Source organism: Anabrus simplex, chromosome 5 (assembly GCF_040414725.1).
Source record: "Anabrus simplex isolate iqAnaSimp1 chromosome 5, ASM4041472v1, whole genome shotgun sequence".
In the NCBI taxonomy this organism is placed as follows: Eukaryota; Metazoa; Arthropoda; class Insecta; order Orthoptera; family Tettigoniidae; genus Anabrus; species Anabrus simplex.
In genome coordinates, this window is record NC_090269.1 from 238,254,135 (window position 1) to 238,280,512 (window position 26,378).

The 26,378-nt window shown below is 41.7% G+C and overlaps 1 protein-coding gene across 1 annotated transcript in view; it reads right to left on the reverse strand.

Annotated features, from left to right (window-relative positions):
* The window catches only part of drd (drop dead), a 258,127-nt gene extending 253,773 nt beyond the window's left edge, over nucleotides 1–4,354 (reverse strand). The window contains exon 1 of the mRNA XM_068227602.1: nucleotides 4,184–4,354. Coding sequence (XP_068083703.1) covers nucleotides 4,184–4,346 — 163 coding nt within the window. The 5' untranslated portion in view covers nucleotides 4,347–4,354. The remainder of the gene's footprint in view (nucleotides 1–4,183) is intronic.
* Between the last annotated feature and the right edge of the window lie 22,024 nt (nucleotides 4,355–26,378).

Consider the following 26,378-nt stretch of genomic DNA (forward strand, 5'->3'; position numbering starts at 1 on the left):
TAATGATTAATGATTTCATTTCCATTGAATCCATTTTTAGAGGAATAAACATTACGTTAGATCGTCCAATTCAGGCAATGAGAAAAATTATGCTGCGATGTTGTTCAGTGGTCTTTTATTAATGAAACATTGTATATTTCCGTTCTGTAGTTTAGGCAGGTACATTTCATATTAAAAATACCAAATGACGAAAAGTGCCATCAAATTCATAAATAATGCATACTCGTATAAAATGAATCAATGAACTAGTAACCAAGCACCTCACTCTAGACAGCCATATTTTTCTGATAATGCTACCTACGAAAAATAACGATTCTTATTTTTCCCTTTCGTTAGTGGTTTAACGTCGCACTAACATATTGAAGGTTATGGGCGACGCAAGGATGTGAAAGGGTTAGAATTGGAAAGGCAACTGCCATAGCCTTAATTATGGCACAGCCCCGACATTTGCCTGGTTTGAAAATGGGAAACCACGAAAAACCATCTTCAGAACTGTCGACGGTGGAATTCGAATTACTATCTCCGGAATGCAACCTCACAGCTGGGCGACATTAACCGCACGGCCAACTAATAACGAATCTACAAGCCAGGCTGAGTGGCTTAGACAGTTGAGGTGCTGGTCTTCTGGCCCCAGCGTGGCATGGCAGGTTCGATCCTGGCTCAGTGCGGCGGTATTTGAAGGTGCACAAGTATATCAGACACGTGTCGGTAGACTTACTGACACGTAAATGAACTCTTGCAGGCCCAAATTCCGGAACGGCACCTCAGCGTCTCCGAAAACCGTCAAAAAGAGTTAAGGGACGTAAAAACAATAACATTATTATCATTACGAATCCACAACTTAATGATACCAAAGCGATCCCCGTCACTTGGGTTTGGAACGCGGAGGTTTCAAGACAAATATGTGAAAAACATAGAGTGAATTTAACTGTAATTTAATTCTATGAATGAATAGTAGAGTGTCGGCCACCGGACCATAAGTTCGTGGGTTCAAACCCGGTGGAAGGGAAATTTTAAGGGCGGAAGAAAATGTATTTGACACCCCATACCATAGGATGACGGCATGTAAAATGTCTCTGCTGATACATTTGGTGTTCACCCGACAAATGAATGAAAACTCAGCCATAGATGGCCTAAGAGGGTTTCGGTTTACACTGCTGCCATCTGGAAGAGTAGAACCCAACATTGAAATTGACGCACAGGCAGTCTTAATAGCGTCAAATAAAAATACCGGCACATGGTAGACTAGGCCGTTCGATTATATTATTATTATTATTATTATTATTATTATTATTATTATTATTATTATGATTATTATTATTATTATTATTATTATTATTATTATTATTGTCCACTTCCGTGGCTAAATGGTTAGCGTGCTGGCCTTTGGTCACAGGGGTCCCGGGTTCGATTCCCGGCAGGGTCCGGAATTTTAACCTTAATTGGTTAATTTCGCTGGCACTGGGGTTGGGTGTATGTGTTGTCTTCATCATCATTTCATCCTCATCACGACACGCAACCCGCCGACGGGAGTCAAATCAAAAGACCTGCATCAGGCGAGCCGAACTTCTCCTCGGACACTCCCAGCACTAAAAGCCATACGCCATTTTATTTTCATTATTATTATTATTATTATTATTATTATTATTATTATTATTATTATTATTATTATTATTATTATTATTATAAACTATAACTTCTGGAACGAGTTTCATCATAAATGACTCATGAATTTAATCAGGAAATTTTAAATTTTTTCTGGGTTGAAAATATAAGAATGTCAACACTTTCGGTTTTTAGAGTTCCACTCAAGAAAGAAAGAAACTTTTTCACTGTTTTCACAACTATTATAGTGGCGCGTTGCACTTCAAATAGTGAGGATAACTCGTATCACCTAACTCTAGCTCTGCTTGTCTTGCCCTCTACGACAAGTCCATTGACGATAATAATGTTATTGGCTTTACGTCCCACTAACTACTTTTACGGTTTTGGGAGTCGCCGAGGTGCCGGAATTTCGTTCCGCAGGTATTCTTTTACGTGCTAGTAAATATATCGACACGAGGCTCATGTAACTGAGCACTTTCAAATACCACCGGACTGAGCCAGGATCGAACTTGCCAAGTTGGGGTCAGAAAGCCAGCGCCTCAAGCATCTGAGCCGCTCAGCCCAGCGACAAGTCCATTAATTTCTTAGGTTACGTATCCTCCTTTAACGGCCCATTTAAAGAGATTCGCACTGAAGATTCTTCCGATCTGGCACTCACTTATAACTGAACTCTTCTATTTTGCTTACGTCTGTTTCCTCCTGTTATTGTTTTCAGTCGCGTATAACATTGTTATTCACACTATCTCACTAATCTGTCATCTGCAACCTGTAAATGAGGAGTCAGATTCAGATTTACCACAGTTGACTTGGTATACATGCTGAATGGTGTAGAGTCAACTTCCTTGTTCTACGACACAGTAAATTGCTGTCGCGAACACTCTGTAGCAGCTTGAAATATTTTACTTTTATATTCCGTATTATACTGGCATCCCGAAGTAATACACAGTTTAAATGTTTGAAATGCTCCACCTGCTCAAAATTGGTATTATCTAACTTGTTTTAATTTTTCTTATCAAACGGGTAAGCTGCACGGCCCGTGTAGCAGTTAGATCGTAGTGAGGAGATGGTGGGTTCAAGACCCACTATCGACAGCTCTGAAAATTGTTTTTTCATTTTGATACCAGGCAAATGCTGAGGTTATACTTAATTAAGGCCATGTTCCTTTCTAGTCCAAACCTTTCCTATCCCACCGTTCCCATAAAGATGTCTATCTAAGTCTAAGTCTAGCAAAAGAATATAATAATTCTTTCTTGGCTTCTTCCATACCAATCTCCCCTTTTTCTTGGGAAGGGTTATTTTAGAAACAAATGAATTCCTTTCGGTTTTAATTTTTGGTCTATCTGTTAGGTCATCAGCCCAGAGGCTGGTTGGATCCTCAAACATCACCGCCAAAGGCTAAGTAATTATAGAAAAACAACAAAAACGAATGGTAGTATCAAAATGAGGCGTACTAGGCAAGATGAGGAGTGAGGTAGTTTGCCATTGCTTTCCTCATTGGACTGGACAGTGCTACTGTAGCACGACTAACCCTATGCGCAGCACCTTTCATGACACTCAGACGCACTGGTTGTGATCTGAAGGCCATTACTCAGCACAACCCATACCCCAGCAGCTTCCATATTGTCACAGCCAATGATGAGACTGGGACTTCAGTGGAAGCTACACTTTGCTCTGGCCTGCGCCAAGGGTTGGATGCAAAAGTACTGTATCCATCAGGAATGACAGCAGACATTTAATATTGGCTATTATTCCAAAATTCATTATTTGAAGATGGTACACTAATTACTCCTGACAGTTATTAATGACTAGCTGTTACCCACGGCTTCGCTCGCGTGGATTTCTGAATTTGATGAAAGTAATTGTTCCTCGGTACTAAAGTATAAAAACGCTCCGAAAAATTGAGTTTTATTTACACCAGAACCTCTTTGTACATCACTGGCAGAGCTAACTCTGGAACATGCGAAATAGAACTGTACATGTGGGAAACAGTGCTCTCTCAAGTTGAAAAAAAAAAAAAAAAAAGCGTGTTTCTTTTATTAAAGGAGATTCTAAATACCTATTTCCACGTCTGTAAAATCTTCAGTGTTTGATATGTATACCCATACAAATAATTCAATCCCTTTACCAGTCCTCCCCCAACCCCCTCTTCCAAGAAAAAAAGCATATTTCTTTATTTTTAAAGGAGATTCCACATACCAATGTTCACGTCTTTAAGCTGTTAAGTTTTTTGAGATATAGACATACTCATTTAAAAATTTCAACCCCATTTTCACTCCCTTAGGGACGGAGTATTCCAAAATCATCCCTTAGTGAGCAACTGCACTATAATATGTATCTCCAAAATTGCATTTCTTTTTTATTCAGTAATTTTGGCTCCGTGAGGATTAATCAGTCAGTCAGTCAGAACATTTTACTTTATATATATATATATATACAGATAAAGTGGTGTAACACATTTATGGCTGTTTGGCAGCATATCAAATACTTCTGTATCATCAGATGTAGTTATTAACATTACATTTTGACGTAATTATTTGCCTGTATAATAATTAGTTTTCCAGTTAGGGGTTAGCCTTACCTTGCTGACAGTGGTCGCACTTGCTCGGTAATCTCACGTCACACACGGTATGATTATTGTTCTGGTAGCACACGTTGGTTCGGTTGACGGTGTCGAGCCACCAGCTCTGCTCCGCCTGCACGAGACATACCGCGAGGAGCACCAAGAAGGCGCGCCCGGCCATAGTGAAGGTTCGCGCGAGACTGTCGTTGTGGTGGGAGACGCTGGAACGGTGAGAGTGAAGCCCACTTCACCACCTGTACTTGGGATTGGTTCAAACCATGACACAGAAGACGACCAAATTACACAACACACTGTGTAAGAAGTCCGTGGTGAATCCAATACGGGGCAATTGTCACACTTGAGACAAAATACTTAATCGCTTAATAGACGCCTGAAGAAGTGCTGTGATGTAAAGGATATCAATTGCATCCTAATTCTCTACTGGAAACAAAAGTACCGACAATGTGGTGTCTTAAGACGTGGAAATTAAAAAAGGAGTGCGTCATGGATGTGTTTCATCTCCTTCATCTATCAATCTGTATTCCGAGGAAATTGTTTGTGACGTCTGTGAGGACATCAATGCAGAAATTAAGGTGAATGGTAGGTACATCAATAACACACGTTATACCTGTGATATCGTTTTTCTTGCTAACGTCATTGTAGAAATTCAGCTTCTTGTTGAAGAAATAGAACATATTAGCGGAACACATAGTATTCATATAAATGTGAATAAGGTAATAAGTACAAAGGCAATGTCTATAAATAATAAAAAATCGGATGGAATGTTTACGGCGTAGAGTGCATTCTTATGATAGAAAAGAAGTAGATCGAGATTGATGTAACAACTCATTGTCTACAAACACTACACCAAAGTGCTTAGTGGCAGGTTGCCAAATCCAGTAAAACTCGGCCAACCGACGCGCCTCCTCCACACGCTGCTGGTAGTCAGAGATTGTCTGCGAGAAGTCCGCAGTGATTGCTTCGTCCTTTACAGTCGAATCCCTATCCACAGGCTTCGAAGCCAAGTCCTGGGCTGTATGCCTCTACTTTCTTGCACTGTGCTGATCACTGGCACATTCTGCCAATTCCTCAGATTTGCCTGTATCCCACTGAACGTGTTTACAGTAGTCATTAATCCATCCAGACCGACGATATACGGATATTTACCAAATTTAGCACAATTTTCAAATGTTCAAGTTATGAAGCCAAACTTACGATAAATTCACGTGTGACGCTTGAATTTTTATGCAGCCCCACAAGACACGAACAAAACAAAAGACGTATTCTGTGCCAACATCTGCACACTCATTCTTAAATCTAAGTTATTGGCACCAATATTGAATATGTAAATATATCTAAATATTTATGAAATGTGGTCCATGAAGCTCGAGATTCAACTAAATAAATTAAATGTAGAATTAAATGGGTAGATATTCTTCCTGCAAATAAAACACTTTTAAATTCCCGTCAAAGAAAACTGAAAAACTATGTGTTTTCAAGGGGACTTAGACGCTGAAAGATCCAATTGTAAAATCGTTTACTAAGTATTCCCTGGATTGATCGAGTACGGAACGATGTCATCTTGGAGAGAATGATGGAACAGAGAAATTAAATTCAGACAATTAAACACAGAAATATATTACTATTCAGGCCACATAATGAGAAATCCCAAATATGAAATACTTCAACTAACTCTCCACGCTAGTTAGCAAAAGAAGTTCGGAAAGAAGATAAATGTTTTGGCTCAAAAAGATACGAGACTGGACGTCAGTGAGACCAGCTGGAGAACGCTTCTACGCAGCCACTGACGGAATGGAATTATGCATCCGATCGCTAACATCCAGTAATGGGCAGGCAGTGGGAAAAGACGATAAAATACTATGTCATTGTCATATAAGTTTGGATACAGAATTTTTGTTAAAAATGTTAGGGATTGTGGCAACTTATCTCATATTGTGTGTATATGTAAAATCTGTCCCATGCCCACGTCGTGTGTGTTCCGGAGAACTTTTCGTCATTTAATGGGAGTAGGCTGTGGTCGAGAAGCCATTTTAGTTGGCTAACAATGTGATATTATTCAATAATGGAAACAGAAAACTATATAAAGCCACCCTAAGGATGGTCAAAAATAACATCTTAACCCATATATCTTCTGAAAAAGCAAAAGTAAAAAACTTGTAGTTTTAGGTGGCTGTTGATGTCGTGATCATAGCTACAGAAGCTCAAGGTTACGTGTATTCCGAGCCTCCAAGATGTGTTTTCTCATTCCAAAAATCCTACTTACATTACCCGGGATTCGAATCGTGATCATTTTGAATTCATTGTGATGGTTAGTCAGGTTATGTACACTGACTGACAGTGACAATGCAACACCAAGGAGGAGTGGTTCGAAAGGGATGAAAGTTGGGAAAAAAACAGAGACGGCACGGACGAATAATTGATGTTTATTTCAAACCGATATGCAGGTTACACAATGCGCACGGCATCGACTCAGTAGGATGTAGGACCACCGCGAGCGGCGATGCACGCAGAAACACGTCGAGGTACAGAGTCAATAAGAGTGCGGATGGTGTCCTGAGGGATGGTTCTCCATTCTCTGTCAACCATTTGCCACAGTTGGTCGTCCGTACGAGGCTGGGGCAGAGTTTGCAAACGGCGTCCAATGAGATCCCACACGTGTTCGATTGGTGAGAGATCCGGAGAGTACGCTGGCCACGGAAGCATCTGTACACCTCGTAGAGCCTGTTGGGAGATGCGAGCAGTGTGTGGGCGGGCATTATCCTGCTGAAACAGAGCATTGGGCAGCCCCTGAAGGTACGGGAGTGCCACCGGCCGCAGCACATGCTGCACGTAGCGATGGGCATTTAACGTGCCTTGAATACGCACTAGAGGTGACGTGGAATCATACGCAATAGCACCCCAAACCATGATGCCGCGTTGTCTAGCGGTAGGGCGCTCCACAGTTACTGCCGGATTTGACCTTTCTCCACGCCGACGCCACACTCGTCTGCGGTGACTATCACTGACAGAACAGAAGCGTGACTCATCGGAGAACACGACGTTCCGCCATTCCCTCATCCAAGTCGCTCTAGCCCGGCACCATGCCAGGCGTGCACGTCTATGCTGTGGAGTCAATGGTAGTCTTCTGAGCGGACGCCGGGAGTGCTGGCCTCCTTCAACCAATCGACGGGAAATTGTTCTGGTCGATATTGGAACAGCCAGGGTGTCTTGCACATGCTGAAGAATGGCGGTTGACGTGGCGTGCGGGGCTGCCACCGCTTGGCGGCGGATGCGCCGATCCTCGCGTGCTGACGTCACTCGGGCTGCGCCTGGACCCCTCGCACGTGCCACATGTCCCTGCGCCAACCATCTTCGCCACAGGCGCTGCACCGTGGACACATCCCTATGGGTATCGGCTGCGATTTGACGAAGCGACCAACGTGCCCTTCTCAGCCCGATCACCATACCCCTCGTAAAGTCGTCTGTCTGCTGGAAATGCCTCCGTTGACGGCGGCCTGGCATTCTTAGCTATACACGTGTCCTGTGGCACACGACAACACGTTCTACAATGACTGTCGGCTGAGAAATCACGGTACGAAGTGGGCCATTCGCCAACGCCGTGTCCCATTTATCGTTCGCTACGTGCGCAGCACAGCGGCGCATTTCACATCATGAGCATACCTCAGTGACGTCAGTCTACCCTGCAATTGGCATAAAGTTCTGACCACTCCTTCTTGGTGTTGCATTTGCTCTGTCAGTCAGTGTATAAATAGGTTACTAGATTGTGAGCAACTGCAAAATTGCCTCAGTAATATCGCGAGATGGACAGTAGGCGATGGTATGATGATTAACGGGGTTAAAAGTCGGGATGTGAGTTTCACAAATAGAAAAAGTCCATTCAGTTTTAATTACTGCGTTAAAGGGGTGGAAGTTCCTTTAGGGGATCATTTTAAGTACGTAGGTGTTAATATAACGAAATATCTTAATTGGGATAATCACATAGATGTGACTGTAAAGAAGGGCACAGACCTCTGCACATGGTTAATGAGAGTATTTAGGGGTTGCAGTAAGGATGTAAAGGAGAGGGAATAAAAGTCTCTGGTAAGAACCCAACTAGAGTATGGTTTCAGTGTAGACCTATGGGACCCTCATCAGGATTACTTGATTCAAGGACTGGGCAAAATCCAAAGAAAAGAAGCTCGATTTGTTCTGGGTGATTTCCGACAAAAGAATTGGATTACGAAAATGTTGCAAAGTTTGGGATGGGAAGGCTTGGGAGAAAGGAGACAAACTGCTTTACCAAGTGGTATGTTCCGAGCTGTCAGTGTAAGGGAAGGCGTGGAATGACATCAGTATACGAATAAGTTTCAGTGGTGTTTTTAAAATTAGGAAAGATCACAATATGAAGATGTTGGCATTCAGGAGGACAAATTAGGGCAAATATTCGTTTATAGGAAGGGGAGTTAGGGATTGGAATAACTTACCAAGGGAGATGTTCAAGAAATTTCCAATTTCTTTGCAATCATTTAAGAAAAGGCTAGGAGAACAGCAATTATGGAACCTACCACCTGGACGACTGGCCTAAATGTAGATCAGTAGTGATTGTAGTTGCAGTAGAAAATGTCAAATATCTCCGTTAATATTAACTGCATCGAAGAACTGAACATGAGGAACGTTGTTTAGAATATCATTTCTGATGTTCTATGTATCATGCGCTTTTAGCATGCGAGGAAAGTTAACGGTGAGATTCGCTATTAATAAATTTTTCAGTCACTCACAAATATTAGTTCTATATAAAAAGTGACCATAACAAATATAATAGACAAATCTACTTCCATTTTCTTAAATTATTTGTTTTATTTTTCACCGTGCAAACTTTAATTAATTTTCACGAATATTCATTGCTAAATAGTCCGGCTCCGTGGTTAAATGGTTAGCGTGCTGGCCTTTGGTCACAGAGGTCCCGAGTTCGATTCCAGGTAGGGCCGAAAATTTTAACCATCATTGGTTAATTTCGCTGGCACGGGGGCTGAGTGTATGTGTCGTCTTTAACATCATTTCATTCTCATCACGACGCGCAGGTCTTTTAGGGTGTCAAATCTAAAGACCTTCACCTGGCAAGCCGAACATGTCCTCGGACACTCCCGGCACTAAAGGCCATACGCCATTTCATTTCATTTCATTGCTAAGTACATCGCTGGCGTAGAAATATTTAGTTGCCATGGTAACGAAGTAACTGGTGATGATGGTGGCATTGAGGCCTAGATCTTCAACCCCCACCTTAATTACTCATTTAACCCCTTACTCTCCGAGTAATCGTTCTGTCTCGTTTATCTCTTCATTTCGATAGTCATGGTTATTTTATTCCAATAAGACGAATGTTGGGATAGAGCGTGAAATATCCTACTTGTCACCGCCCATTGCTGAATGTTCTATTGTTTGTTATTGCGGGAGTTTTCACTGGTGTCTCGGTCCCGTTAACGCTTTGCTGCCGTGAAGGTTGCTGAATAATATCTTTCAGAGCATGTTTGACACGTTCCGCTTTTTAGCTGAATGGTCAGCGTAGTGGCCTTCTATTTAGAGGGCCCGGTTTTGGTTCCCGGGCCGAGCCAGTAGTTTAGTCGTACTTAGTTAATTCTTCTGGCTTGGTGATTGTGATCATCTTAATACACATCTTCATGTACATACAACCTATATAATACTTCAAATCACCGGGCGAGTTAGCCGTGCGGTGAAGGGCGCGCAGCTGTGAGCTTGAATGTGGGAGTTAGTGGGTTCGAGCCCCAGTGTCGGCAGCCCTTAAGATGATTTCCGTGGTTTTCCATTTTCACACCAGACAAATGCTGGGGCTGTACCTTAGTTAAGGCCACGGCCTCTTCCTTCCCACTTTCCTCTACCTTCATCGCCATAAGACCTATCTGTGTCGGCGCGAAGTTAAACAAAAAGAACTTCAAATCACCGCCGAAGCGCAAAATAGTGAAGATATACCCTTCCATTAAAGCTGAAATCATGAGGGGCTTCAGGCCATAAAACTGGCCTTAATCCAACATTGGTGTCAACCGCAGATAATTGGGATAAAAGCCAGGAAAACGTATGAGAGCATGTCTAACACGTGAAGATGCTCTGTAAGACATTACGTAGGCCTACAGCAGAATAAGTAGCAAAGCAAAGCAAAGTTACCTCCGTACAGGCCATGACGGCCCTTGGAGGAGTGGAAGGTAAAGGCTTCCACCATTGTTAACTTCGGCACGTGATGGGGAAGAGTGGTTAGCTATACGCTCGGCCGCCTTTGCCCCCAAGAATTAACCTGGTACTCATTTTTTGTGTAGGCTGAGTGAACCTCAGGGCCATATGCACCTCCGGAAGTGGAAATCTCGTTTCTTAAATTTTACGACTTCCTGACGGGGATTCGAACCCATGTCCTTCCGGGCGAACCGAGCATGCCTTTACCGCCTCGACCAGGCATCCCCTACAGAATAAGTAGAAGAAGAAAAATTATTATACTTTAAGTAAGTTCGTTTAGTTCAAGCACGCCGCCACTGCGCGGCGCCAATACCGCCTTCGATGACTAATCATTCCACATCGCACTGTCAGTTGTTCTTGTATTTACCGAATACAGCTGTGAACTTTAAAAGCTACCGAGTTTGCGGACTTTATCATCAAGACGGCACATTTCCTATCACCCCTAATTTTCACTGAAAGCCTTCGAAAAAATAAATGGTACACTAGATATTGGAAATTACGACCTGTAGCTGGTTCAGACTTTTTCGAAGAGAACAGAACAGTATATTATGAGAAAGGTCCTGTTTTAACAGTATTACGGTCCAGGGTAACCAAAAGTCAGTTGTGGTACTGTTTAACAGCAGAATTTGGTCTCGCGGTTATTGTACACATGTTATTTAACTTCGGAGAACAAATTCGTTCTTGAGTTTGTGAGGTAGCGAGATGCAGAGCAGGCCGCTTCTGTATCTGTACACACTAGTGCGATATTTATTTGCTTTCCGATGTCCTTGTCATTCCGATGCACACTCATTGCGCATAATGTGGATGGGGCCGGTGAAAGCAAAACGATAGTGCTAGGAATTTTAGGAAACCCCTAGAAGAAGCTGGAAGCTGATCAACAATGGACTAGATGCCCAGAATTATCTGGAAGTGCGAACTTTTACAATCCTCTGCAGGCCTCTACAATGTGTTCACTGGTGCACGCGAGACAGTCTTGAGAGAGTCAGTCTTGAGTGCGTCATTTACGAGTGAACGTAAACAGACGGTCGCGAGTACATGACGAGTGAGTCTGTAAGCTGGTTGCGTAGAGTTCAATGAACTTTACTAATTGTGAGTGGTTCTGGAACGACGCTGCACTGCGAGAGAAGTCGTGTAGAGAACAGAAGTGTGTGTGTGTTCCAGTGAGTGTCACGATTGTGATCATAAGCTGTGCCGAGTGGAAAACTCAAACACGAGTGAACTTGTGATTAACTATTAATAGTAAATCGGCCTATGACGTCGATGTTAGGCCTCTTTTAACAACAAGCACAAACAAGCAAGCATAAATAGCAATTCAAAATATAGTTCACTATGTTTCGTAATATGACCTGTAAGGAATTTGATACTTTCGCTGACCTGTCTCAGTCTCATCCTAGCCTGTGACGATATGAACGTGACTGAGATATAAGAGATGGCAGTAACACCGTTCCTTATGCAGCCAGTCCTTGTGTTGAATGGTTGGAAGTGTCATTGATAGGATTAATTGATGTATTCGGTTCAGTAAGCATGACATGCATATGTAATAGATCATTCTGGATAAGTGAGAAAAGCAACAGGAGACTACGTAATTCCTTCATTTCCGTAGTACACGTCATGAATGACGCATAGGTTTTCTATTACACGTGATAATGCAGCTGTTGGGGATTCAACAAGCCTTCGGGCTGAGTACTCAACATGCATATGTTCTAAGACATGCAGTCCCGAAAACGTTTTGCAATTCTGGGCTCGTAAGTTGAGAAAAATTCCTTTTATTTTTTTTTCTTGAGTGTCCGAAGATGAGTTCCAACATAATATATATTCAGTCTGGGCCATTATAGGCTAAAAATAGTGAGGTTATTTTTGCTTTCTCGGCGTTTATTGGCTTGTATGTCATTCTTTAGATGTTTTTTTGCAACTTCACCTTTTTTGGACTACATTAGTAGATACTGTCCATTCTCAATTCGAATCATAATTAGATAATCCATCTATCCTGTAGTAAGAGATAAAATTAAGTGAAATAATTAGACTGATGTTTAAAAAAATCAGGGGTATCAAATTTGTGCAAGATAAGTGAAACATTGGAAGGAAATTTTTTTGGTGTGAACGTTTTGAAAAGGAAAATCTCACTTGTTTCTAGTATGAACCCATAACATCCGTTGATGTGGTGAGAAGTTTCTCGATGTTTCGCAACGTGCTCTCTGAAAAAGGACGATCCTTTACACCTAAGAACCTGGAGATGACTATTGTGATAGACTGCAAAGCCAACTGACGTAAGGTATCAGAATTCCAAATTCTGTAACCCTATATGGTTAGTTATACTAAACTAATTTCAATTTATTTTTCCAGGATGTCCATTGCGGTTTCGTTGAATTCTTTCTCGGTAGAACAAAAAAAAACGTTTCATTCTAAATTCTGCAAGTACTTTTAAAAAGAAACACTGAATTTATTTTTGAAAATGTTAATCTAAAATATATACTGTATAAAAATGAGCATTTCACTCGTATACCTTTGCACTCTATGTTCCATACCACCAGCATTTCGCATTTTTACAAGGAAAGACATAAGGCAAACGAGGCAAGACTGGACTTGCATCAACAACACCAGAACACTCTTCAAGTCAACTAAAGAAAGGGGGGCTTTCTCCACGACGATCGCCAACGTCTGGAGGAACCGATATGTCACTTGAACTAGAAGAAGAAACATTTTATTCTTTCAATGAATATGTAATAAAAATTAAAATTATGAATTTATTTGGATCACATTATTACGCCATTTTTGGTCACTTTTATGTCCTTTTCTGAATATTTTTAGATTTTTTTACAGGTGTTTGAAAGAAATGTATAGGTCTTCAGCTTCCCGAGCCCTTTTCCCTTTTCGTTTGGAATGAAATATGTCAAGATATTTCCTCCATAAGACTGAATCATATGCTGTCAAAGTTTCTTTTTTTTATTCTTATTGCAGACTGAACGGCTCAGCTAGTTGCTCAAGTCGGTTGGTTCGATTCCCGCTCATTCCTGTGGTATTTGCATGTAATCAGATACACCAGCCTCGTATCAGGGGATTTACTGGCACGTAAAACAGCTCCAGTCCGACAACATTCCGGCACCTTAGTGTCTTTGAAAACCACGAAATGAATTTGTATGTTAAGTATTAAGTCCGAAGGCTGGCTTGATCCTCACATGCTCCACCATCAGCTTTTATAGCCGGCCTAGGCATCAGAGAAAAGGTTAACTGGGAAAAGGATGTGTGAAGTAGTACCCTGTTGCTTTCCTCGTGAATGGAATTAGTGGAACATAAAGTAGAAAAAGTATATTATTATTATTATTATCATCATCATCATCATCTGTTTACCCTCCAGGTTCGGTTTTTTCCTTGGACTTAGCGAGGGATCATACCTCTACCGCCTCAAGGGCAGTGTCCTGGAGCTCAGACTCTTGGTCGGGGGATACAACTGGGGAGTATGACCAGTACCTCGCCCAGGCGGCCTCACCTGCTATGCTGAACAGGTGCCTTGTGGAGGGATGGGGAGATTGGAAGGGGTAGGCAAGGAAGAGGGAAGGAAGCGGCCGTGGCCTTAAGTTAGGTACCATCCCGGCATTCGCCTGGAGTAGAAGTGGGAAACCACGGAAAACCACTTCCAGGGTGGCTGAGGTGGGAATCGAACCCACCTCTACTCAGTTGACCTCCCGAGGCTGAGTGGACCCCGTTCCAGCCCTCGTACCACTTTTCAAATTTCGTGGCAGAGCCGGGAATCGAACCCGGGCCTCCGGGGGTGGCAGCTAATCACGCTAACCACTACACCACAGAGGCGGACATTATTATTATTATTATTATTATTATTATTATTATTATTATTATTATTATTATTATTATTATTATTATTATTATTATTATTATTATTATTATTATTGGATTAAGAGTAGATTATTAGAATCAATCAAAGGCATCTATGTTGACAATTGGGCTGCAGTAAGAATTGATGGTAGAATGAGTTCATGGTTCAAGATACTTACAGGGGTTAGACAAGGCTGTAATCTTTCACCTTTGTTGTTCATAGTTTACATGGATCATCTGCTGAAGGTTACCAAGTGTCAGGGAGGGATTAAGGTGAAAATGTAGTAAGCAGTCTGGCCTATGTTTAATGGCAGATTGTGACAAAAGCCTGCAGTCTAATATCTTGAAACTTGAAAATAGGTGCAATGAATATGGTATGAAAATTATCCTACTAAATTGATGCCAGTAGGTTAGAAAGCCAAGGGAACTGAATGTCAGATTAGGGATACAAAGTTGGAACAGGTAGATAATTTCAAGTATTTAGGATGTGCCTTCTTCCAAGAGGATAGTACAGTGAGTGAGATTGAATCAAGGCGCAGTAAAGCCAATGCAGTGGGCTCGCAGTTGCGATCAACATTATTCTATAAGAAGGAAGTCAGCTCTCGGACGCAACTATCTTTACATCGACCTGTTTTCAGACCAACTTTGCTTTACGGGAGTGAAAACTGAGTGAAATCAGGATATTTTATTCATAAACTTGAAGTAGTGGACATGAAAGTATCGAGAATGATTGCTGGTACAAACAGATGGGAACAATGACAGGAGAGTAATCGGAATGAGGAAATAAAGGCTCTATGCATAAATCGGCTTCTGGGGTGTGGTCATGTGGGGCGATTGGAGGAAGATTTGTTCCCTAGGAGAGTAATGGACTCTGTCATCGAGGGTAGGAGGGGTAGAGGGAGACCAAGACGACGATGGTTAGACCCAGTTTCTAACGATTTAAAGATATATAGAACTAAGCCAGCCATAGAACTACAGTAGTTACAAATACGGTATTGTGGAGGCAATTAGTAAATGCACAGAAGCTTTCACACTGAACGCTGAGAGGTATAACAGTCTATAGTGAAGATTTATTATTATTATTATTATTTATTATTATTATTATTATTATTATTATTATTATTATTATTATTATTATTATTATTATTATTATTATTATTATTATTCCGAGGTATCTGTGGAACAGCAGAGGTGAAAGAAGGTACGGGGGTGAACAGGTCCCAAAATACGAAATTAAAGTTAAGATAAAATTTAACAAGGTTATATTTTCTTAGCAAAATCAAGAAATACAAAGAATGGCAGGTACAGAGTAGCAAGGCAACAAATGTACAATTACAGTATTCACAGGATTTGGGCTTCGAGCCCCGGACTCACAATTCTTGAGCAATTAGCCCAACTTTACCCAAAAACAAGATTCGACAAAGGGGCAGAAGACCCCAATTATGTTCAGGAGCACTTGCTCCCAATTACAAAATAAAGCCTCCTCGAGGCACCCAAAATCAATTTCAAAAGAGCAATCCGCTCTCAAAGTTTAAGCCTATCAAAGGCCACACCAAACTCGACTTTCAAGCTGTCCTCCAAGGAATTAGACACAGGGGTAAAAAGATACCCAACCTACTGAGGCCTATTAAGTGAAGAAATAGAAATATTACATGGCCTCGACAATACCAATTTGAGAGGAGGCGAAGCTGCACTCCTAATACATTTTGTTTAAAACCTACTTGGCACTAGGCCGTTAATGCAAGGGCTAATCCCATACTAAAGAGGTGACTTATATGAGAAGAAAATTTACATTACGCTAGAATGGAAGAAACGGTTGAGAAAATAAGTTCACCTCAAAGCAATATGAGTGGGAGCTCGAGAGGGTTAAGCACTCTCTATCCCAATTTATAGTTTAAACAGATAGAATTGATACCGAGTGTCTTTACATTTTAAGGGAAAGTTACATGGTAAAAGGCTTCGGACCTGCCCCGAGAGTTAAACTGCTGAGCTAGCAAGAAAAGAAGTCATTAAACGGCCATTACCTTGTGTATGAACTGCTGCCCGAAGAAAGAGGTGCTTCCCGCCCCCTGCTACGTACTTTACGTACTGAAAGATGTTACTGAAGTGGCGCGGAGACCCGAAAAACAGCAGTTTATATACTCTCGCGGAAAGTTCGAGGCGTTTCAGGAATGAGAACACCCTCCCACAAGAATTTTATTGGCTAGGGTTAAGCAACATATCCAAGTTGAAGAAGATACACCTGATTGGTCATAAATTAATTAAAGAAATTCGGGATTGGCTAAATTCAAAACAAGGAGAAAGAAAGGGTTAATATAGCCAAATTAAACAATGACTGAAAGAAATTTAACAAAGAACAAACTTATGAATTCAAAATTTCTCCAAAAACATAGTTCTTTCACTTCGCACTAGGGTGCACAATTGTAGTTCTTCAGTAGTGCCATCCGGAAGAGAATGTCCACACTTCTTACTACAGGCAAAACAAAAAATACATCGAAAACAACCCAGTTCAGAAACTTCAAAATTTCCAAGTAGTGACATCTTCTGAGAAACTTGAAGATTAACACAGTAGATAAAGTTCAGGCTTCCTCCAGTAGGGGAGTTTCAACTGGCGCAAAGTTTGAACTAGCGACGTGGAGGTGTACCACCCGGTACAGACCCCCCCCCCCAAAGTCCCTCCAAGGGGAAACACAGAAGAAAATTAGGTACAAGTTATGATGTTGATATAGAAGTTAATTGCAGAAGTATTTACCAACAAATTTTCTAAATTTGGTTGGATTCAGTTTCAGAATTCTTTATAGTAACTTTAGATGTAAGGTCTTTATGCTTGTAGAGATTGAATTCAGAAGGAAACTTTCAGTTTTTAAAGTTGAGGAAAAATTTTCTAAGTCCACCAGATATTGCAGTTGGGTTCAAAACTGTAGTAATTGTTGATATTAAATGTCTATATAGCTGATTACATATATCGAAGGTTGATTAAGTTAGATGGCCAGACCGGCCGCTGCTGCTTGTGTCCAGAGGAGGCCGCTCGGACCCCTCAAGTACCCTGAGATACCGCTCGCCCGCACTATGAGAGGAGTAGTGGAGTTGAAGCACGCCGCGCCCGCGGCGAACATGCAGGTCGCGGGCCAGTTACAGGTTGTGCTTCGCACATCAGCCTTGGCCGGGAGGAGGACTCCGGCTCGCCGTACACTGGTTGGCCTCACTGGAGAAGGGCGGGCCCGTACCCTGCCTCAGTAGCGGTACGGCGCCGCGCTGCTGCGGGGGCACTGAAACATTAAAGCTCGGCGGCAGAATTTGTTTGACCAGAATGATTTTAGGGTACATTCATTGTGGTGGAACTGAGGGGCCAGTGGCGTGGAAATATTCATTTCATTTGAAAGCCACCGTGTGTAGTTGGGCAGGAGACGGGAGCGTGGTAATGGCCGTGGTAAGGGCAGGATGGCAGTTTAACTGGTCGGGGAAGGTTTACAATAAATTGTTACCCACAAAGGAAACAGATTCCAAGGGCAGAAGGCCTTAAAAGTGAAACCCCTCAAACAAAAATATAACCTTCATATTTCTTTCAAAATTATATGAAGCAAGTTAACACAGAAATTACACCGGTTTCACCTGTGACAGGTGAACCCTAAATATCCTCTCGGTGGCTGGATTGCTCAGCAATAAGGTAACGAGATAAAGGAAATCGAGAATAGTACACGGCCCATGAAATCTGGGGGCAAGCTTGCCCGCGGGAACAAAATTCTTGACCATCACCTGGTCGCCTACATTCAAATTGGTGGGTCTCCGTCCACAATCATATCTTTCCCTAACCTTTTCATGAGACACTTTAAGATTGGCTTTAGCCTTCTTCCAAAGATCCTTAATGTTATCTGGATCTATTGTCTCGGGCAGAATGTCACTCAGAGACCAGAGGTTATAGAGCGGCGTGTTGGGAACAAACATGAACATTAAAGAAGCTGGATTAAACTTATGAGATTCATGAACCGCCGAGTTCAAAGCAAAAGCTAACCAATGCAGGGACGTGTCCCACCTAGAATGATCTTCGTGATGATAGGCAATAAGCGCGGACCTGAGATTACGATTAACCCGTTCAGCCAGAGATGGTTGAGGGTAATAAGCAGAAGTTGTCACATGAGAGATGGACAGGTCAAAGCAGAATTTACGAAATAGATTAGATGTAAAAGACTTAGCATTATCAGACACAATATACTGACACGGACCAAAGGAAGCAAAGATTGAATTTAGACAAGTAATGGTGGACTGAGCGGTAGCCAGCTTAGTCGGAAATAACTAGGAAAATCTTGTAAAACCATCTACACATACAAAGATGAACTTGTTGGCATTTCCCTTTGACTGGGGGAAGGGTCCTACATAATCAATATACAGGCGTTCCATAGGGCGCGACGCTTGGTGAGAAGACAACAGGCCTACCTTGGTGGACATGGTTGGTTTACTAAGCAAGCAGGATTTACAAGCCATTACTAGTTCACGAATTTCACCGTCCATGCCCTTCCAGATGAACCTTTCACGAATCTTTTCACGAGTTTTAAAGATGCCTAGATGCCCCCCTAATGGGGTCTCATGATAGTACTTGAAGGTCATAGGTACAAGAACAGCTGGAACTACAACCTTCATCATCTTATCATGCCTCGAAGGGCAACATAAAACACCATTCCTCAGTACATAAGGGACAACATGTTCCCCAGAAGAAAGGGTTTCCATTATCGGAGCCAGCGTCGGATCTTCACGTTGGTATTTCTCGATATCCCTAAAGAGCATGGGAGCATCTGTTAAGATGGCATTAACCTCAGATAGTATGGACTCGGGAGTTGATGAACTATCGACCGGTTCATGGGTCTCGACGTCGTTGGAAAACATACGGCTGAGTCCGTCTGCGACAACATTTTCCGCACCTCTGAGATGCCTGACATCGAATTGGAAGGCAGAAATTCGGATGGCCCAACGGGCTATACGACCAGTACGACGCGGCCTACCTAAGGCCCAGCTTAAGGCTTGATTATCCGTCTCCAGGTCGAATTTGACATGTTCCAGATAGAGACGGAACTTTTCTAAGGCAAATAAGACTGCCAAACCTTCGAGCTCATAGATGGAATACTTGGCTTCTTGAGCCGATAGAGTCCTAGATGCATAGGCGATGGGTCGCCTCCCTAGTTCAGTCTCTTGAAGAAGGACTGCTGCTACCGCCGACGACGACGCGTCGGTTTGGACGATGAATTTCTTCGAGAAATCTGGCATAGCAAGGACAGGGGCATTACAGAGAGCTAATTTAAGATCTTCAAAAGCGGCTTGTTGAGAAGGCCCCCACTCGAATTTGACGCCTTTCCTACGGAATAAGTTCAAGGGCGCCGCTCTATTAGCGAAATTTGGAATAAATTTCCTGAAGAAATTCACCATACCAATGTACCTGGCGATACCTTTGATGTCCTGGGGAGGTTTAAAATCACGGATGGCCTGTGTTCTAGAATGATCGACTGCAACACCATCAGGCGACACAATATGCCCTAGGAATGACATGGAGGGCTTAGCGAAGGCAACCTTGGACAACTTCACAGTTAACCCGGCCTTACGAAGGCGATTGAGAACTTCTCGCAGATGATCTAGATGTTCTTCGAAAGTCTCCGAAAATACGACATCATCAAGATAGTGGTACAAGTACTCAAATTTGATGTCGGAGAAGACCCTATCTAGTAGCCTCGTAAGCACAGCTGCTCCGGTGGGGAGCCCGAAAGGCACGCGGTTGTATTCATACAGATTCCAGTCCGTGGCAAACGCTGTAAGATGTTTAGACTCTTCAGCTAGGGGAATTTGATTATAAGCCTGATTCACATCCAAGATGGTGAAGAACTTGGCCTTACGAAACCATGAAAAACAAGAATGAAGGTCAGGAAGGGGCACAGATTGTAACACCCAGTTCCGATGGAGAGCCCTATAATCAATGACAGGCCTGAAGCCACCTTGGGGTTTCGGGACTAGAAAAATAGGTGATGAATACGCTGACTTAGAGGGCCGAATAATACCATCCTTTAACATTTGATCAATGATTTCTTTCAGAGCCTTCATTTTAGGTGGAGATAGCCTATAAGGTGGAAAACGGACAGGAATCGAATCCGTGACCTCAATTTTGTATTCAATAAGGTCAGTAACACCGAGAGTATCAGAGAACACCTCTGGAAACGACTGACACAACTTACGAATACTATCAGCCTGCTCCTCAGGTAGATGTCTAAGGTCTAACAAAATCTCATCCTGGGTAGGCGAAATAGAGGAACATGATACAGAATTACACTTTAACAAGGGGATTTTACAAATGGAAGCAAATTTGAATGTGCACGACTTACTCTGAAGATCGAGCACTAGACCGGTGTGAGAAATGAAGTCAGCTCCCAATATTATGGGGCAAGACAAGTGCTTGGCCACAAATAATTTAATTTACCAAGTAAATTTAAAAATGCGAATTTTGACATATAAGGAACCTAAAATTTCTAATGGAGAAGAATTAGCCGAAACATATTGTACAGACGATGAACAATAGTCAGGAAGTTTACAAATAGATTTCAATTTCGAATACCATTGAGCCGAAATAATTGAACAAACACTGCCTGAATCTAAAAGAGCTGTTACAGGTTCATTATTTAACTCAATTTTGAGGAAGGTCACAGGTGCGGGGAAATCCGCCGCAATCCTAAGACATTCTTTGGGGCATTCAAAAGATGAATCTGAAGATTGAGTTTTCCCTGAATTTTCGACCTGTTTACCAGGGGCTGAGCCTCGGGAAGATGGATTAGTCGACTCAGCCGAAGCTACTAGTCACTTTTTATTATTGGCATTGGTGGAATTTGCACCAGAAGTTGAGCAGGAGGGGGTGCTATTGGAATTTGGGCAATTCTTGGCGATATGTGAGAAAGCCCCACATTTAAAACAGCCTTGAGATGACCCTGCTCCATTCCTTGTCCCACTAGACTTGATTGATGGGCACTTGTTCCGAAGATGGTCAGGCGACCCGCAAGCATAACATTTATGGGGTGTGACTGGTCGGCGAGGTGGAGGCCGAGGATTACTAAAAGAAGGAGGGGGTGCTTTCGCGACACGCAAGGAATCGGCGTATCTAACTCCTTCCGCTGAAACGGCCAATGCTTCAAGTTCAGAGAAGGTTTGCGGGCACGCCGCGAAACACAAATATGACCTATAGGATGGTGAAATACCTTCCACAATAGCCTGTACAATCTGATCTTCAGGGAAGTGAAGAGCAAACACCCTAGTATAGAACTTAATATCTTGGATGAAATCTGCCACGTTTTCATCCAACCGCTGTACACGATAATAGTACTTCTGAATAAGTGAGGACCTTGCCCTAGCCGGAATGAAGTTAGCTAGTAAGTGGGCGTGGAAGTCTTCAATAGATAATTGCTCGGCAATGGCTCTTACTATTTTGTCTGAGAGAATACCAATTGCATAGGGATAGATGATTTGCAAAATCTGACATGGAGAAAGAGAAAAAAACAAGAGCATGGTCCTGAAACTCAACTAAAAACCTTAAGAATGAAATTACTTCACTGGTGGTATTAACAGAAGACTTAGAGATACCTCTGAGCAACATTGCTAATGGATGAGGCAAGCTGCTGAACCCAGGTGACATAGTAGGTAAAGGTTTAAGTGGCAAAGAAGTTAATTCAGAACGTACATTATTCAACGAGGTACGGCGTTCAGACTCGTTGTCCAATGGGGCAGAGATTGTTTGAGCTCCAACGGTTTTCCTATTGACTTCTCCCTTAGGAGGCTCTTCCTCGCTACCTACATTCATCGTAGTGGGTTGATCAGTTTTGGGAGGAACTTCCCCAGTTAACAATTGGGTAACCTTACTGGACAATTCAGAAAGATTTTCAAGAACCACACTAGTTTCCTTCCTCTGAACGTCATTCAACTTCAGAGAAAACAGATCGTTAACTCTATTAGAAAAATGAAATAACCTAGCTTGCACACGTTTAATTTGATTGGGAGAAGGATCATTTTCTTCAAAAAAGGTAATTACAGATGCCAGCTCAGTAGTATTTTCCGTGATCGTGGAGAGAGAGTCGTCGATTTCTTTCTCTCCCAAAGTGGGGATGGAAATGGGCAAATCAAGGGACTCTCTAAGCTTATTTGTGTCTACCGCAACCGTGCCTCCAGATTGCACGTTTCTAATAGTTATTTCATAGATCAACTACTCCTTGCGCAAATAGTTAAGATGGAGAACATCGCGAGGGCCGTGCATGATGACAAAGCAATTTTGAAAACAACCGGAAAAATCAAAAAAATTCCAGCAACTGAGAAAATTGTTAGAGTTCGAAAACAAGGCAATGTTTAGCCGTCAAAAGGGGCTAAATTGAGACCCATTCAACCACGCTCTGCTACCACTTGTTCCGAGGTATCTGTGGAACAGCAGAGGTGAAAGAATGTGTGGGGGTGAACAGGTCCCAAAATACGAAATTAAAGTTAAGATAAAATTTAACAAGGTTATATTTTCTTAGCAAAATCAAGAAATAACAAGAATGGCAGGTACAGAGTAGCAAGGCAACAAATGTACAATTACAGTATTCACAGGATTTGGGCTTCGAGCCCCGGACTCACAATTCTTGAGCAATTAGCCCAACTTTACCCAAAAACAAGATTCGACAAAGGGGCAGAAGACCCCAATTATGTTCAGGAGCACTTGCTCCCAATTACAAAATAAAGCCTCCTCGAGGCACCCAAAATCAATTTCAAAAGAGCAATCCGCTCTCAAAGTTTAAGCCTATCAAAGGCCACTCCAAACTCGACTTTCAAGCTGTCCTCCAAGGAATTAGACACAGGGGTAAAAAGATACCCAACCTACTGAGGCCTATTAAGTGAAGAAACAGAAATATTACATGGCCTCGACAATACCAATTTGAGAGGAGGCGAAGCTGCACTCCTAATACATTTTGTTTAAAACCTACTTGGCACTAGGCCGTTAATGCAAGGGCTAATCCCATACTAAAGAGGTGACTTATATGAGAAGAAAATTTACATTACGCTAGAATGGAAGAAACGGTTGAGAAAATAAGTTCACCTCAAAGCAATATGAGTGGGAGCTCGAGAGGGTTAAGCACTCTCTATCCCAATTTATAGTTTAAACAGATAGAATTGATACCGAGTGTCTTTACATTTTAAGGGAAAGTTACATGGTAAAAGGCTTCGGACCTGCCCCGAGAGTTAAACTGCTGAGCTAGCAAGAAAAGAAGTCATTAAACGGCCATTACCTTGTGTATGAACTGCTGCCCGAAGAAAGAGGCGCTTCCCGCCCCCTGCTACGTACTTTACGTACTGAAAGATGTTACTGAAGTGGCGCGGAGACCCGAAAATCAGCAGTTTATATACTCTCGCGGAAAGTTCGAGGCGTTTCAGGAATGAGAACACCCTCCCACAAGAATTTTATTGGCTAGGGTTAAGCAACATATCCAAGTTGAAGAAGATACACCTGATTGGTCATAAATTAATTAAAGAAATTCGGGATTGGCTAAATTCAAAACAAGGGGAAAGAAAGGGTTAATATTGCCAACTTAAACAATGACTGAAAGAAATTTAACAAAGAACAAACTTATGAATTCAAAATTTCTCCAAAAACATAGTTCTTTCACTTCGCACTAGGGTGCACAATTGTAGTTCTTCAGTAGTGCCATCCGGAAGAGAATGTCCACACTTCTTACTACAGGCAAAACAAAAATACATCGAAAACAACCCAGTTCAGAAACTTCAAAATTTCCAAGTAGTGACATCTTCTGAGAAACTTGAAGATTAACACAGTAGATAAAGTTCAGGCTTCCTCCAGTAGGGGAGTTTCAACTGGCGCAAAGTTTGAACTAGCGACGTGGAGGTGTACCACCCGGTACAATTATTATTATTATTATTATTATTATTATTATTATTATTTTATATATATATAATGTTCATTCTATCGCTCTTCTACTTCTTGGCTGATTAGTCAGCGTCTTGGCTGTCGGTCCTCGGGGCCCCGCGTTCGAATTCCGGGCAAAACGTGGGATTTTAATCTTCAATAATTCCCTTGGCTTGGGAACTGGGTGTATATGTTGTCCCCGATGTTCTAGCAAATCACATACACCATATATATCATAATTCTCCTCCACAATAACACGCAGTTTCCCATACACATCAGACGCTACCCATCCTCATCTGAGGGTCTGCTTTACGAGAGCTGCACCAGGCCGGTAAGAGGCACGCGAAATTAATTTATTATTATTATTATTATTATTATTATTATTATTATTATTATTATTATTATTATTATTAATACTTTGTTATTCCTTGCTTTACGTCACACCGACACATATATGTCTTACGGCGACGATAGGACAGGAAACGTCTAGGAGTGGGAAGGAAGCGACCGTGGCCTTTAATTAACGTACAGCCTGGTGTAAAACTGGTAAACCACAGAAAACCATTTTCAGGGCTGCCGACTGTGGGGTTCGAACCCACTATCTCCCGAATACTGGATACTGGTCGCACTTAATCGACTGTGGCTGTTATTATTAATTTTATATATATTATATATTCATTATATTATTATAATTATTAATATTGTTCAATTGCTCGGTATTTTAAGAGACAACGAACTGCTGGAATTTTATCATGAGGAAGAATTCCTTAACGTGCTACTGACATGGCGGGAATAGAACCAGAGCACAGAATAATATATTCTACGCATCAGAAGGTCCAAGTGTTAATTGCAGCCTTGGACAGTAGATTTTACTTACAAGTTAGGAGTTCCGACAAGCTGAGACCTTACTGTAATGGTGAAAACAATATTCAAAGGCGAGTGAAGGTGAACAACGTATTTCCTGGTTGGTACCTATGGACGACCTCGATATGCTACACCATCCATTTCGCCGTCTGTAACAGTTACACCCACCACATCCCTGTGCCCTCGACAGCAAGGTGTGCCGTGCTATTGATATCATAGGTTAGAGATAGGATCTCAGTTTATTAATGCAAGACTTATAATTGAGGCGTTGACATGGAAAAGGAGAAGGGGAAATAGTTTTGCCAGCATTGTGAAGCAGATTATATTGAACAAATATAAAATAAAATCAAGTTATTCATTCATCAGTTTAGCACACAAAGTTATGCTAATTACTCTTCAGGCACAAATTATGTGATAAAACTCATTGTGAAAAATCACTATCTAATCACTTTGTCAGTTGACGTATATGATTCAAGCACAAAATTTCACGGTAAAACACATTATATTTTTCATCGAAGAAATCCGACATGGCCAATAAGTCATTTTCTTTAGGTTCGCTAATGGTTGGTCTCCTTCCAAGTGGCTGCAAGGACTGTATGTCGTTGATCGCGTGATGGGACCGCCCTCTTTTGAGGATGTTGTGCTCCTTCCACGGTTCTAACTCTTTGAATGATTGCCTTATCTTGATTGATGGAAGTTCAGCTTTGGAAATACTTATCTAGCTCACAGTACTAATCTTAAGGTGTTAACTATTTAAATAATCTTGCTTTCCATGGCAAAAATCACGAAAATCCCCAGGAGCTATCATGATTAGATGAAATGGTTGAAGATGTTCAGCCTCTCTGATCATTTCCGCAAGTTCTTCTGAGACCATTGTTGGCCACTCGTAATACCTATTTATAAAACAAAAAACTAGTATGAACGTCCTATCAAGATGCTGGCAATAACAACTTACCATTTTGAATGAAGATTAGAAGCCCTATGAAGCTGAGTTTATCCTCTTAGGTACCGAATTACTTGGTTACCTAAAATTTCCATTGGGGTTAAAAGAAAACCGATTTTCCGAAAATAAAGCCGGAATTAAAAAATTCCTCTTCTTCTATTTTATCTTTCACTCAGGTTGTGGCAGTCAATATTACCATAAATTAAGTAACATTTTTTAGGATACAGCTTTTAGTGTTGAGAGTATCCGAGAGTATCTTCAGTTCTGTAGTTGCCTTTTTTCAGCTACAAAGGATGCTTTAACGACTTGGAATATTTCCTGAGAGAACCAGAGCTCACCAGAAATCAGTCTTCTTTCAGGACCATGAGGAACAAGACTATTTACTAGAAAGTGAAGAAAATAAAAAAAGAACAATG